General features: G+C 35.0%; 1 protein-coding gene across 2 annotated transcripts in view; it reads left to right on the plus strand.

The window, feature by feature from the left end:
* LOC135202269 (uncharacterized) overlaps positions 1–16,500 on the plus strand; it is a 62,080-nt gene extending 45,580 nt beyond the window's left edge. For both annotated transcript variants that reach the window (XM_064231575.1, XM_064231583.1), the window contains 3 exons: positions 1,452–1,667; positions 4,641–4,771; positions 16,093–16,500. In XM_064231575.1, coding sequence (XP_064087645.1) covers positions 1,618–1,667; positions 4,641–4,771; positions 16,093–16,247 — 336 coding nt within the window. In that variant the 5' untranslated portion in view covers positions 1,452–1,617 and the 3' untranslated portion in view covers positions 16,248–16,500. The remainder of the gene's footprint in view (positions 1–1,451; positions 1,668–4,640; positions 4,772–16,092) is intronic.
* Positions 16,501–16,709: the final 209 nt, after the last annotated feature.

The raw sequence follows: 16,709 nt of genomic DNA on the forward strand, positions 1-16,709 counted from the left end.
TATTTTGTCCTATTGTTTTGTAAATACTTTTGCATTATTATATTTAAATCTTGTTTGATCGTATTCTCATTCAAATACCTTTATTTTGTATTATTATGGTCCATTGAACCCACCTGCTAATTTGGTAAATTACCCTTCTCTCTCACGACTGTAATAAGGGACTTGGAATTTTTCACTCATTCACATTTATGTGAAATGGTGTTTTTTTTTATCCGTATAGTATATCTTGAACCAAAATTTTCAAGGGGTCAAGCAAAACCATGGTTCTCCTATCCAAAGAGTTATTCATGAGCCATTTTGGGGTTCTTTTCTGAACTAGAGTGAAATATTTGGTGGTTTTCCCGTGGAGTCGTTAATGGTTAACGTATATGAGGTTAAGATAAAGGCAAGCTTATGGGGTTTATTGCCTGTGAGCCGAATTGAGGGTCGGGTGTTGAGGTTGAGCCTAAATGGGGTCTTTTTCCCTACTGTTATCCCCAGTTACTCACAAACTTGTGTTAAATGTAGACACAGCCAATGTCCTTCTTTCTTAATCAAAATCCTTTCATACATTTTCCCTAGTATACACGGTAATGTTATGACCTAGAAATTCTTAGCCTCCTCCTATCGCTTTCACTTCAGCAATGCAGCAACTTCTTTGTAATATCACTAACCCTGTGTTTTCCATTTTCCCACAGCTGAGCATTCCACAAACATTCTCAAAGTTGAAGTAACCTTTGTTTTTGTATCATCCAGTTGCAAATGATACTCCACATTCAGTAAATATCTCCATTTTATATTTCATTAGAATAATTCCAATCGCATTCAATCAACCCCCAGTTTTTAATAGTAGCTTTAATTATGTCTCATTTTGCTCTTGACTGCCTCCTCCTACTTCCTGTACACCTAACACAATCTTCTCTTCTTACTGTGATGCAACTGTATTTCATTCAATCTTTTTTTCCCTCATTGAACTCTACTGTTCCTCATCCCACCACTTACATTTTTCAGCAAAACCTGAGACAATTTTGTCCTTCCCATTTCTGGACACCTTACGCCCTCACCTTTGTCCCATAAAATACCATTATATTCAACAAATCAACTATCAAACAATTCAACTATCAAACATATCTACGCTTATGCCTTACATTCACGACCCTAAGATGTTTTACTATTTTGCAACCTATTTTGGTTTCCTGGTATCCTACAGCAATGAAAATTTGTTTTCCATAAGCTTATAAAAAGGGCTCATGTACCACTGAGGAATCATAAGGTAACTACATAAATACATTAAAATTATCATAACAATGATTCTAATCTATTTTCGTAGGTGAACGAATATCGGACGTTTAGAAGCAAGTCCTTCAATTTAATACTTTGAGGATCCCACTAGTAAAAACTATATTAGTTTTATCACCAGCAAAGTACTTATCAAAGAGAAGATACACTCATAGAACAGCATTTCTTCCCAGGGCCAAAAGGATAATAATCCGCGTTAAGAGAGGGGAGAGACATCCTTTCTTAGTATATGGGACTTCTGATCCTCTTTGACTGTTACATCCTACATCAAGTGTTAAGTCATCCCAGGTAACGAGGAGAGAGCGAAAGAAAGAAACAGAAAGGCGACTCATTGTCACAATGGAACAACTATCCATCATGCCCGAGGTTGCAGATCTTTCTAGATCAAGGTAAGTTCAAAATTGCTGCACACAGAGTCATGAAAACTAACAGAAATACTGACGCCAAAGGTATACATACTGTACTTTTCAACAGGCATGCACAGACGGAAAAGAAGTGGGCAGATACTCAAAGAGAAAGATAGTACAGTACTATAGTTTCATCATTTTATGGGAAAAATTTTTCAAGGCAGAAACCAACATGCTGGTGATGAATTAATGCTAGTCTCACTTTTTTTATGTCACTTCAGTAACCATTAGACATGAACCTTGTCCTGGTACTTAAAAGTTATATTCTTTTACTGCAAATCTCTAAATACACAACTATTCATACATGTTTATTTTTGTTTTTTGACACTTAAAAATTTGTTGTTTTCTCTTTTTTCTTACACACATAAGCCTTTTAACTCCGAAATCTTTGCAAGTTATATCATTTTTATGTGTGCTCCATTTTCATACTTGTATATATTTAACAATGATAATAATAATAATAATAATAATAATAATAATAATAATAATACAGATATGCCTCAATGTCCCCTGACTCCATGAACCACCTAGGTGAGAAGTATAGTCTCGCCCACAGCACAATAGTTGCTCTAAACAAAACTAAGTAGGCTTTCTCAACTTTCTTTCTCCCAGTCTCTTTTCCCTCAGTCTTCTATCAAAATAGACCTTTCATTGACAACATACTTTTAAAACATGGTTTGTGTTATCTTAGAATGTGAAAGGGGGTGGGAACACTTAGCAAGTACATAGAACATGAGTCAGGGACATGGCTGAACCAGGTAGAGAAATTGGTGAAGCCAAGATATGCCAATTTTACCTGTTTATATCCATATAAAGGCTCAGAGGTCAGGATAAACCAATCCTTTATAATATAATAATAATAGTAATAATAATGTATCCATATATAATCTGACCTCAAGGCTGCAGGACCATACAGGTATGACCGTAAATTAAAAGTAAGGTTTCAATGACCCATCCAAAAAGTTGACAAAATATGACCCAACCTGAACTCTTAAAGTAAAACTGTAGGAAATATTGGTAAAGCAGAAGCAGTGCACTCAATGATGAAGCTAAAAGAAAATTATATGAAAGAAAAATTCAAAGACATTAAAATATAAAAGCTATTCATGAAGTTCACAAATCCTATGATGACAGGATTCGAACAACTATGAAATTATCAAGGGTTGGACACAAAAGAGAGAGAATACTACAAAAGCAAATACAGGTAGTATATCAGTAAAAAAAAATGAAAAACTGATGAGATTAGATAATTCCAGTCACAACAATAACAATGAAATAAATGGGACAAGAACTAAACAATATATTAAAGAACTAAACAATATATTAAAAAGAGCTTGGAGAGAAACAGTTCTTATGATAAACTGTGATAACCCAAGACTGAAGAACAAGCTCCTACAAATTGAAATAGACATAACAGAAATCATTTAATGTAGACGAAGTCTTTAAAATCCACAACAGCACTCAAACAATATGGATGCCAAAAATGTCAAACAAAAGACTAAAAAAACTCTTGCCAAAATCAATAATCAATCTACACACAATGTAATCGACACTTTCCAAGTGCAAGTGAATGGCACTTACCGTGACACCTACAAGAAAGATTTATAAGTAATACATTATTCATACTTGCAAGTAACAACACCATCCATTTATAAAAAATTAAAAATAAATGACTTAATACATTACTTGAAAAATAGTGCTTATTCTGTTAAATATTGCCATCGTATTGTATAAAAGCTTTGGGAAAAGAATGATGTTGAACTAAGAACAAGAGGATCTGATACCTTTTGGCCAAAACTTGAAAGTTTTATGCTTTATCTTTCATACACACTTGAACCTGAAACCACACGCTATACACAAAAAGGCCCAAAAGGAAAAATGCATTTAACCTGATACAAAAGGGCTGAGTCTACGCTACAGCTTCGAAGTCCTCTCCAAACAAGTGTGTACATGTTGAAAGTGGTGAATTACCTCTTATCCATATAAAATGCAATAAAAAGACTCGACACATGACTCACTAAAAAATCCAATCAAAGGGACATTCTCAGTAACAATCATTAACCACTATTGCTAACAGAAGTCAACATAATATTTTAGTTAAAAAAAGAAATAGAAGTACCTTCTGTATTTAAACTCCCATTTCCCAGAACAGCGCATAAAGTTCATATCTATACTGTAGTATACGCACACACACACACACACACACACACACGTAAGCAACATAGCAGAGACCACGCAAGGGGCAAAAGTTACGTAACTTATCCGGATGGCTCCAAATTTTAATGTGGTACAGAATGGCCTGCGATATTGTCTAAAGAAACATGGCAGTTCTCTGTACCCAATAAAGCCCATGGGTTTCACATTGGAGTTCGTTGCAATATGATCAATAGTAAAGATGATTAAAAATATGTAACTTACTCATATAATTGTCAGTACTAACTCTAAAATGCTTTAAAAGCACTTCAGAATATTTTCCTAGAATCTCTTGTCCAATAGATCAGGATTTCATACAACAAGTTTCTTGAATCCCTGCAAAAGTACGCACTGCTATCTTTCTCCGAGGGGCATAGTCCCATGGGTATTTACTTTATCTCCTGCATTTATATCTAATTTTTAAACGATACAATTTAACAGGTCTCCTGCCAAGATATCACTGTCAATATAATGGGCTTTGATCAGAATTAAGAATTATAATTATTCCAAACATGAGTTATCAAAATGAAGGTACGTCATATGATTTCTTAAAAAAAAAATAATCGTATTACATCCGAGAATCAACGTAAGAAATTTCGTGAATAATATCAATGCTATCAAACTGTATTTATAATCTCGTCAACAATACTGAATCTCATTTAGCCATATATTCACAGATTTTCCCTTTTTATTTTCTACGTCTTCCTCCTGCATTTTCAAACTTATTTATCTGTATTTTTTTTCATTTCTTTCTCCAAACAGCCTTTCTGAGAGAATTATCAATTCCTGGAACAGGACAAGTGGATCCGAGAAAATTTTAATCATGGTGTGCGCCGTCCTCTCCCTCATGTTCCTGGGCTTCACCGTAGGCGTGATTGCATTGACGGCGACAGGTAGGTCGACCTTTCTCGGTACAACCATTACAATTTCTACTTGTCTTGAGTTCCAGCACCAGGTCTACTTGATGAAAGACACCCAGGAAATCCATCCTTGTTTTTAAGACATTAAGTCGCTGTTAATTTCGTAAATAGTAATTGAAAGAATTCGATTTCCCTCAGTTTAATGCAATAACATTTTTTACGTAATTCTATTAAAGAGAAAACAATCTGACATTGTCAGCTAAGTTTTTTTTCTTCAAGTTATTTGCGCCACAGCTACCGGGGTTGTTAGTTTCTCGCTGGACGAGTGGTTTTCGCGCTCGGCTACCAATCCGGTGGTCCGAGGAATTTATTTCTGGTAATAGAAATTCATTTTTTGATATAGTGTGGTTCGGATCCCACAATAAGCTGTAGGTCCCGTTGCTAGGTGACCAATTGGTTCCTAGCGACGAAAAATATCTAATCCTCCGGGCCAGCCCTAGGAGAGCTGTTAATCAGCTCAGTGGTCTGGTAAAACTAAGATATACTTGCTTTAACCAGGGTTGTTGACAGAAGTAACTGATGAAAACTAAACTAACTACGTATTAATAGACTCCTTTTCATGTGGAAAATTTCGACAAAACTTCCTCCAACCAGAGGAAATTGAATTTCTTGTATTGATACCCAACCCTCCTCTAATTCTGCTGTTGAAGAGTCCAGACATCAAATGCCGATTTTCCTGCCATGATTTTAAAATCTACCTTTCATTATTTTAGCTGTGTTCCTCTTTCAATATTCTGAGTGTTATTTTTGTTTATTATTGTATTTCTCTTACGGAGTTCATTCTATTTCCTTTTATATTTTTTGAGTTTTCATTGTGGATTTTTCAAGTTTTTCTTTTTCAATTATTTTGTGGCCTCACCTCTCAGTGTTTTGAGTATTTTTTCTTCTCATTCTGAGATTTTCCTCTTTTACTTAGATTTTTTATTATTGCTACTTTTTGGCTTTTCCCCCTTCCATTATTTTGAGTTTACATTGTAAGTTTGAGTTTTATCTTCTTTTAGCATTTTGAGTTTTTCTTAGTTAATTTCTTTTTCTATTTGTTTTTCTGGATACGTACTGATGAATAGACTGAGCAAATTTCAGATGTTGAAGACTAAGCTGACTGTCAATGTGCTGTTCCCTTTTAAATTAAAACTGGCTTTATGCCACCAAGGTCTCTTGCTTCTAATTAATGCACATTGAAGGTTATAAATTTTGAAAATAATTTGAATATCTTCTTAATATATAAACATGAAGTTCTCTACATTAGGATTTTGCTTCAAGAGCAAACTGGAAATTCCCATTCAAACTTATAGACAGCGTAGTTAACTACCGACAGTTGGGAAAGCCCCTTCCCATCTGTCAGTCTACGCTCCACTTTGCCTTCCAGCCTTGGCTCTGAGAAGGGTGGCTGAGGTGGGTTATGTATGGAAAGAGCTTCAAGTTTGTATGTTAGGAAGAATTAGAATTAATTTCCAAATGAGAAATTTGTTCTTCCTCAAATACAAACCTTACATCACACACGAGGCTTACCCATTAGTGGAAGGTAGCCTGGTTACTCTCAGAACCGATGGCTAGGAATGCCTGATCTGGGAATGTTATCTTCTTCTTGGTCCATTCAGATGCAGAAACTCAACTCACCTTGATTCCCATTCCCTGAAACTGAAAGGTATATTGATAAGTTCCTAACACCCTAGGAGACAATTTTTCTTTAAGGCGCCACTTGAAACTCCAGTTCCAGTTTAAAAGATGCAGGAAGTACACCATATCATGAAAAGGTAAACAAGTTGTTGACAAGGAGTGAGGGTTAGGTCACTCTCCTAGCGCTTTGACGAAAGAATCAGCAGAGAAACCACTTCAGCTGTAGGCTAACAATGAACTGCCAGTACCACAAGTAGTAAAAGGAATGAGAAACACTGTTAATCATTCCTACTGAAGAACAGAGAAGACTGAAGTATCTGTAATCCTTGTTCCTACCCCTTGAGTCTTAACAATGCTCAAAACTTCTTCACTTTTTAAGACAGCAGGTAACCAAACACCCCTGCATTCAGCTGGGTTGAACTGCAATAACATTCGGCTGCTAAAGAAAGTAAAGTATGAGACATCTCTTTCTTTTACTTGAACTATATCAAGAAGATGTGTGTACCATTCAGTCACACTGCAAATAGACTTAGAAACCATCCTCAGACTTACAGCATTAAGACCACTGTAGGAAATAAGATATGAGACAATGCTCTACTTTACTTGAACTATGTAATGGAATGGTGTACCATTCAATCACATTGCAAATAACCTCAGTAACATTCTTCAAACTTACAACAATAGGGCCAAAGTAGGAAGGAAAGTATAAAAGACAGCTCTACTTCACTTGAACTGTGCCATGAAGTGGTATACCATTCAATAACACTGCAAACAGACTTAGAACCATTACTCAAACTTACACTTTTAAGACCACTGTAGGAAGTAAAGTATAAGACACCACTCTACTACTTTCCTTGAACTATTTCATGAAGTGGCGTACCATTCAATCACACTGTAAATAGACTTAGAACCATTCTTCAAACTTACAGCATTAAGACCATTGTCGGAAGTAAAGTATAGACACCACTCTACTTTACTTGAACTATGTCATGAAGTGGTGTACTATCAATCACACTGCAAACAGACACAAGCTTACAGCATTAAAACCACTGTGGGAAGTAAAGTATAAGACATCACTCTACTTTACTTGAACTATGTCATGAAGTGGTGTACAATTAAATCACATTGCAAATAGACTTAGAACCATTCCTCTAACTAACAGCATTAAGACTGCTGTAGGATGTAACATATGAGACACGGCTCATCTTGAACCAAAGATACTATAGAGTACACAAAAGTAGTAAACTCAGCGATATGTTATGTACCACGGCACTAATAGAGACAACTGGCAGTTGCAACCGTATTAAAAAGCATGACGTCATAAATCCCAACCAATGGGAGCGTGATTTCCGAAATGATTGACGAATTTCGTCATTCGTTTACATACTGTGATCAGAAGGCATAGTATGGCTGCTGCTTACGTAGCCAGACTTTTATTTTTGTGGATCACATTTTTAATTGACCAAAACATAGCTGTTAAAGATGAATATTATAGTTGCAATTTATAAGACATATGCCTGTACTGTGTCTGTAAAGCTGCCCAGCATTCACAGTGTAAAGAGAAAATCTTGGATGCATAGCATTAACAGAAAATCCTGCATGCAAGGTATCAAGGTCAAACCTAGAATACATGGTGTGAAAATGAAAATTTTGATTACAGATTATAAAGAGAAAATCTTGAATGCATGGTTTTTACATTCATGACATAGGTCCTGAAGTTTCAAGTGACATCACTGGCTTGTCCTTGATGGCGGCATTAGATTACAACCGCTAGGTGGCTTTTGTGGTACTTGAGTACTTTATAGTATCTTTGACTTGAACCGTGTCATGGAATGGTGTACCATTCAACCACGCTGCAAATAGACTAGAACCATTCCTCAAACTTGCAGCACTAAGACCACTGTTAATTCAGCTGGACTTGAACAGTGCACTTATTCCTGATGTGCGGTAAGGAACAATCTGAAATAACACTTTGTGGATTTCAAAATGAGATATGAATGCAATGAATGAGACATCGTGCAATGACTGACTTAAAGAATTAGGACCACCTAAAAAAGCCAAGAAGATTGTTCCTGCTGCAACAGGAACCACATCATAACCCTTCTTAACCCTGGATAGGTTTTGCTTTATTGGTACACCGTTAAAGGTGAGTGCGGGTCAACCCGAGCATCTAGAAAAATTTGCCAAAAATCACCAACTTCATTCCTGCTGTACATTTTAGTTTCTAAAATCAATTTCAACATTCACAAACACTACTGAAAAGATAAATAATACCCATCTACAATTTAAATATTTATTACAAATATTGAAAAAAATAAGTAAACACAAAAAAATAATTTATGAAAATATTTATATAAAATTACAAAATAAGCTATATACACAAAAATTGAGGGAATCCTTCCTAAAACTACTATTTACAATATGTGACTAACAGAAGAGGTGTCGGACCCATAGAAGTCAAAATCTGAAAAGAGAAAAAAAGGATACATTTTTTTGGCAAAAAAAAAGTCAAAATTTCACGATTATTTTGGTACCTAAATGAAATAGGAAGTGCTAATGTTTTTACAGAATAAAGTCATATTATCCTAAAACTGAATTATGTAAAAAATATTTCGACAAAGATGTTATTTGCTGTTATATCAGGGGCTAAATCTAAAGGTCATTTTTTGACCTATATTCACCATGAAATTTTTTTAATAAAAATCGTTGTAACTATTATAAGATATGATCTTTATGCATGAAAATCTACCAGAATATCATAAATTCTATAAAGAACAAGAATATATAGCGGTATGGCAACTTACCTTTCGGATCTGCCAACAAAATGGCCGCAGCCGACACCTACTCCGACGGCCACATCTACCAGCTGAAATGGAGGAATGGAATTTAAATTTCAACGTGTTATTTACTTATCTAATTATGCGTGGATTTGCATAAAACTATTATGGTGGCTTGCGGATGGTTGAATATTATTTTGCAACCATAACAAAAATCTGAGCCAAAAAACCTACTCCAATGTAAAGGTCATTTGTTGACCTCGTTTCACCAGGAAAATTTCTTATAAATATCGTTGTAATTAGTATAAAATATGATATTTGTGCATAGATATCTAACAAAATATCACAAATTCTATCGAGAACAAAAAAGTATAGCGATATGGCAACTTACCTTTCAGATATATACACTAAATGGCCCCCGACCACAACAAGTGCGACGATCACATCCGCCACCTGAAATGGAGGAATGGAATGTAGATTTCAATGTGTTATTTACTTATCTAATTATGCGTGGATTTCCATAAAACTATTATAGTGGCTTGCTGGATGTTTGAATATTATTTTGCAGCCATAAAAAAAATCTGACCCAAAAAACTTACTCCAAAGTAAAGGTCATTTGTTGACCTCCTCTTTTCACCAGGAAAATTTCTTTTAAACATCGTTGTAATTGGTATAAAATATGATATTTATGCATGGAAATCTAACAGAATACCACAAATTCTATAGGGAACAAGAATGAATAGCGATATGGTAACTTACCTTTCGGATATATACACAAAATGGCCTCCGACCACGCCAAGTGCGAAGGCCAAATTTGCTACCTGAGATGGAAGAAGGGTACGTCAATTTCGAGGTGTTATTTAGTTATCTAATTATTCGTGGATTTGCATGAAACTTTTATGGTGACTTGCTGGATGTTTGAACATAATTTTGCAGCTATAGAAAATATCTTATCAAAAATAAATTTACGGAAAGGGAATAATTTCGAAAATTTGGAAATAATGTCGACAAAAATATGAAAAATAATTGCAATATTTTAGGTAAAAAATGGATGATATATATTTTGTAAAAATCAAAATTATAGTATTTATGCGAACAGGTAGTAAAAAAAAGTTTCATGATGTAACTTACTTACATAGAAGACATGCACTTCGGACACAAGACAGTTTGATGCTGTAGGCAGATGGGCCCGTTGCATTGCAAATATGCTGTGTTTATCTTGTGGTCTTGTCTAGATGGGCAGCTTTGGTAGTGAACACACTTGGGCAGCTTGACATGGCCAATGGCAGGAAGAGGTCTGTGCTCCAGCTCAGCCAGCCGAAATGTATCCGCTTTCAGGACACGCAAGGGCCTTGACAAGTTGGTCATTGTGTATTACAGACGACTTACAAGGGGAGCACAACATTCAATGGCGAGCTCCTTGAAACCTTCACCTTGTCATACTTTTTGCCTATGGCAGGGACGAATAGAGAATATAAGAATTCACCATAATTATATTCAATATCCCGTACAAAAGACAAAGTGGCCAGCGTCGTGTCTTACGAACACAATTTGATGTAGAGCACATCTGATTGAATGTGTCTACACCCCCTTTCGTTGCATTATAGGACATCTTAATGTCTGTCTTACGTCTTTCTATTTCAGACGGATCATGATGCAGGGAACTCAAAAGCATCACCTGCTGACGTGCTGTCACTGGAGAGTCAAGTTGTGTTCGTAATTGAATACGGCCACTGAGTCCTTGATGGGAAGCACACACTCAGAAAGTTCCTTAGGAATATAAGGTTTCTGCCGAATGGTGCCACACAAATCATCCAAGCCATCATCAGCAAGTGATCAGGTGAGAGATAAGGTCGCGAAGAAGTCATCCATCGTCACTGTGCGACCCCTTTGGCGAAAAAGTCGCACAAGCTCCGTCATGAAAACTTCTCCCAATGTCTGTCCTCTCGGCACCCTAACTGTGTCCTTCCCCAAGTAAGCAATTGCATTACACATGTAATGCGAATTGGCATCACACGCCAACAAAAGCTTGATAGGAGGTCACCCCTCCCCGTCTTCCTGCTCCTAAGCTCTGCCGGGAAGAGCGCGTCCTCATCCTGAGAAGTTGAGGGACAAGGTGTAGGTGTGGTGGTTTTAGTTGTTGTTGTAACAACAATGGGAACAGTTCCATTAACCCCCGATGCCTTCACCCCCATCGGCGTCGTCTTCATCCCCCGGGTAAAGGTCAAGAAGATTAGCCTCCTCTTCTTCCAATGCAGCAGCCTGTCCCTGATTCTGGTCATCTACGTCTTCCTCCTCCACAAAGATGGCGGCTGACTCCTCTTCCTCGCCTTCAGACTCAACCTCCAGGTTGTCCTCAATGTCACTCTCAAATTGAAAGAGAAGTGCGTTGATAGCATCTTCACCCAGAAGTCTCTGTCTCTTCGAGGCCATTGCTGATAACTGAAAAAAGAGCAAAGCATTAGAAAAGAACACTCAAAGGAAACTCTGACATATGACGATGTATGGGCAATTCAGCCAATGCCTGGGCAAACAAGTGATGAACACACTATCCTCCCACATATTCCAATAATAAAACAAAACTATACTAATTAGTTATATAATAAACACTGTCCTACATCAGTTTAGTTATTTTAACTGTGTTTTGCAAAAAAACAAAATTTTTGCAAAAAAACACAAAACTTAGCACTTGAACGGAATCGGACCATATGGCAACAAGGGCATCTCAGCCAATGCCCTGGTATTCACGCAATGAAACACACCATCCTCCCACATATTCCACAATTAACTATTTATGAGTTGATAAGTTCTCTTTTGGCAAATTGAGAGAGGTAAGAGTTAATTTATAAGAGATATTAAATGGTTTCCCTAGCAATAAAATCTTTAATTACTGCAAGTAAACATGAAACGATATTGTTGTAGGGAAGATTCTCGAAGGACCTGATGCTGTATTTGGGAGGCCTCTACGCATTCGTTTGCGTAAAAGGATGAATAGCTTCCTTGTATTCATCATGGGACCACTTGGGACGATAAAAAATTAGCTGCCTAAGGCATTCTCAAGTTGTGAATAACAACCTTCTCTAGAGAATTAGAAGCTTTTACTCTTTCTCTCTGTTTTACGTATGTTTCAAAATGAAATGTTACACTACGTAAACATGTTATCTTTAAATATGGGAATCTGAAGACAAAAATATAAATTTCATAGCATTATATACAGTTTCTGAGGGGAATTAATTGTATTACCAAAACTATAATTGCATTACGAAACTTACGTTATAACAATATATATATATATATATATATATATATATATATATATATATATATATATATATATAGATATATATATCAGAGCACTAGGCATCACTACTCAAATTTTGGTTCGGCACCCCATATCTCCGCAACTTTGAGAGGTGGTTACCATTACCGCTACGTCTACTACCCGCACCTCTGCACCTCGGGTTGTTACTGAATGGCTTCTGAAGTCGCTTCTTGAGTCACTAAAAGTCACAAATTTATTGAATGTTACTTCCATGATCAATTTTAGGGCTGATGCAGTTGCACACAACTCTGCTGTGAAGGTGAGGCGCAGTCAGGTAGAGAAAAGTGATATGTTTTGTTTTGAGATATCGCTGCATATCCTACTCCATCTGTGTGCGCTGCGTAATGTGGAGTTTTTCGTCTTATATGATGTATTGTATGTTGTCTATGGTGTTCTAGGGTAAATGAGTAACTTTTTGATACATTTTTTATTTGGATGCAAGTTTTTATGTTATTCACAGCCCAATGGGATAGTAATTTCACTGTTGAAGGTTCTTGTATATTTAAATTCAGGGCCTCAAACAATCTATTAGCTCTAATTAGGAAAGGTGGTGTATGATTGATTAAAAATATATCTCTTAGATCAAACAGTGCTTTGGTAAGTTAATCACTTGCTTTAATTCTTAATGCACTTTTCATTGTTGTTAACTCACTATGGAGAAACAGTGGTCATTCGCCACATTCAAACTGTATAGAAGAAACTGGTGAGGGTCTAAATGCTCCTGTGCATAGTCTTAGGCAGCCATTGTGAATTGGATCTAATGCTGTCAATGCTGAGTCTGATGCAGAACCATACACTTCACTTCCATAATCAATGACTGACAACACTGTTGTATTGTACAGCATAATAAGGGTATGGCTATCAGATCCCCTGTTAGCATGAGTGTTTAAGTTAGATTTAAAGCTCTTCTGCATTTTTATTTTACGTATGCTATATTACTTTTCCAATTCAAGTGTGCATCAAATAATTAATCCTAAAAAGTGCTGTTTGGCAGATTGGTATATCGTGGTTTCTGATTTTTAAATATTTTTTTCCATCTATTTTCCAATTTTTTATATTTATAAAACATAACTGCTTCCTTTCTTTCTATGTTTTATGCGTGACTCTATATTATATATGGCAAAATCATCTACTATATAATGGTTACGTTAATCCCAGCAAGAAGATTGTTACTAATATCATTCATAGCCAACGTAAATAGTGGAAATGTGATAAATCATTCTCAATTCTCACATGCAAAGCACAATAGGTCATGAAGTTTTTGGTACATTTTGGTAAAAAGCCACGTATGTTATTTCTATGTAATATTCTAATTTTACATACCTCATGTAGTGCCGTATGCCTTTTGGATGTCAAAAAAGACAGCTACTGTAATTAGTTTTTTTTTTCAAACATGACAGAGAATCTAAAGGAGACCTATTATGTTGCGAACAAAATTGGGTGGTACTCAATTTTATTTTCTCGAATGAGCCATATTACCAGTGCATTTACCATTTTTTCCAACAACGTGCATTGAAAACTTAAGAGAACTTGTCTACAAATATTTATTGCATTAGGATCTTTTCCATGCTTAGGGATAGGAATTACTACTGCAGTTCACCCTGTCACTTGGAAACAAGTTTCGAAGCTATAAACTGTTAAATTGTAAAAGGCTTCATTCTGCGAAAAGCATATCATTTCAAAACAAATATTGTCACCTCCAGGAGTAGATTTATTGCTGTTCAAGAGAGACTGCACCAATTCTTCCATAATGAATTTCTTGTTATAATGAATATCTTCCATAGTTCCAAAATTTATTTGAATTAATTCCATTCTACCTTTATTTGTGCAAAAATGTTCATCAAAGCTTTTATTACTGCTTACATTTGCCAAGTTCTCACTTATTACATTACTCATATCTTTTGGATCTAGTATTCTTTTTCCTTCTCTTTACATGGCATGTCGAGGTGGTTTAACATGGAGACCATTTCTTTTTCTGAATTTTCCCATATTCATTATATGGGTGTATTATTCGAGAGATCTGATACATATTTCCTCCATGAAATGATTCTCCCATCTTTTTTTAATTTTGCAGCTATTCTGTTGTATATAGGCTTTATTGTATCAATATCTATTATTAAGACTGTCATTTATTGCAAATTTGCTTCTAATATCAATAATGTTTTATTAATTCTATCAAATGTTCTATTCAAACAAGCTAGTCTTCTTCTTATTAAGTGTTTTAGTTTTATCAGTTCTGTTCAAAAGGAAATTCATATTGGGAACTGATCACTAGCGTATAAATCATCAGCTGATCTCCAATCTGGTCTCTAGTCTGTACTATAACTTATGAACATATAGTTAAGTTTACCAAAGAAAATATTTCTTGTGCTTTTGAATAATATGTGCTTTCATTATTATTTATAGAGCACATATCATTTGAATTTATGAATTCTATAACTGTATTTTCTGTTTTGTTTGGTTTTGTACAATTATAGACACACAGTATTGGGTTGTGAGCATTAAAATCATCTACTATTAATGTAGGCTCTTTGAAATAATTATCAAACCATTCCTGAAATATTTCTAAGTTTTAAGTTCTATTAGGATGGGCGTACATGTTAAAAATCTAATAGTTATTACTTTTTATTCGTATTTGATTAGCTGATAGTTGCAAGCCATTAGTACTTATAAGTACTTTCTCATGAAATACTCTGTTATTTTAATATATATATATATATATATATATATATATATATATATTATGTATATGTATATACATATATATATATATATATATATATATATATATATATATATATATATATATATATATATATATATATATATATATATATATATAGCAGTACCTAAGCTTCCTTCTCCCTCTCTGGATGCCTGTTTTGTTGCCATGTTCTGAATATGATATCACTGGTTCGTATTCTTTAAGTAATCGTTGTATTTCACCCAGATGTAATCTGGTCTATAGATCAATTGCTTTCTATTGTATTATATAAAAATCTAAAATATTACATTACAGTGTTCGTTTTATTTACTTTTTGTGGTCCACAAGTGTTTTCATGTAGTATTCTGTTTTGTTTACTCTTGTTGCACAAGTCATAGGTGATGGAATCATCTCTTCTCCCTTCACACAATCATTTTTATCTACAGTGTGTTCCTCTATTTCTTCGATGTTCTGGGGGAACATCTATAATTTTATCATTATTTTAGGGGATAAAGGTATATTCTTATAATTTTCTGGTTTATGTTCTTTAGTTTAACTGATGTTTCTCTAATAGCAGTATTATCTTCATGTGCTTCTATCTGCCTTAATATCTCAAATGAATTTGAACAAATATTATCCCTATTAGCATTTGCATGCGTCTCTTGGTTCTTTGCTATTTCAGTTTTTTCATTATTTGTTTCTTCGTGTTATAGATGAAAAGGTACAGACGTTTCTTAGTGGGATCATAATAAAAAAAATCACTCATCTGAACATTATTAATGTTAATGCTTCATTTAATAATTACCCTAAAAGTTGAGATTATCCACAGGCTGGTAGTAACAAATTTTACTATACATATTTATTATTTCAGAACAAGAATGTGAAGATTACATCTCTCTCCTGAAACAAAAGCTGGATGACTGCAGGGGGATACTGGACATTACGACAACTAAGCCACTTACGCTGTTTACTGGAACAGCAAAAAGACTTTCAAATAAGATTTATTTCCTGAATGACAATTTTTGATGCCAACATTCCTCGAATTTCTAACTAAATATCACGGACGAATGTTTCAGGTTTAATGACAAATATGCAAACAGATATTCAGTGTTCAAGCAGGTTCTCTACCCCAACCCTTATAACTGGAACAACGAAAAGACTTTCAAATAAGATTTATTTCCTGAATGACAATTTTTTATGCCAACATTACTCGAGTTTCTATTTAAATATCACGGACGAGTGTTTCAGGTTTGATGACAAATATACAAACAGACATTCACTGTACCAGCGGATTCTCTACCCTAACCCTTATTAGCCACTTAGTATAATTCTGAATGTCTTCTATTTTTAGGTATCTACATAGTAGTAATAAAGATCTGTATTGTGGAAATGGTTTGTAAATCATGGCTTTGCTTTACTGAAAGTGGAAAATGAAAACTCTCATTTCCCTCTTAGATATCTTGAACTCTGTCGCGAATTATTTCAGCG

The sequence above is a fragment of the Macrobrachium nipponense genome, chromosome 23 (assembly GCF_015104395.2).
Source record: "Macrobrachium nipponense isolate FS-2020 chromosome 23, ASM1510439v2, whole genome shotgun sequence".
Lineage (NCBI taxonomy): Eukaryota > Metazoa > Arthropoda > Malacostraca > Decapoda > Palaemonidae > Macrobrachium > Macrobrachium nipponense.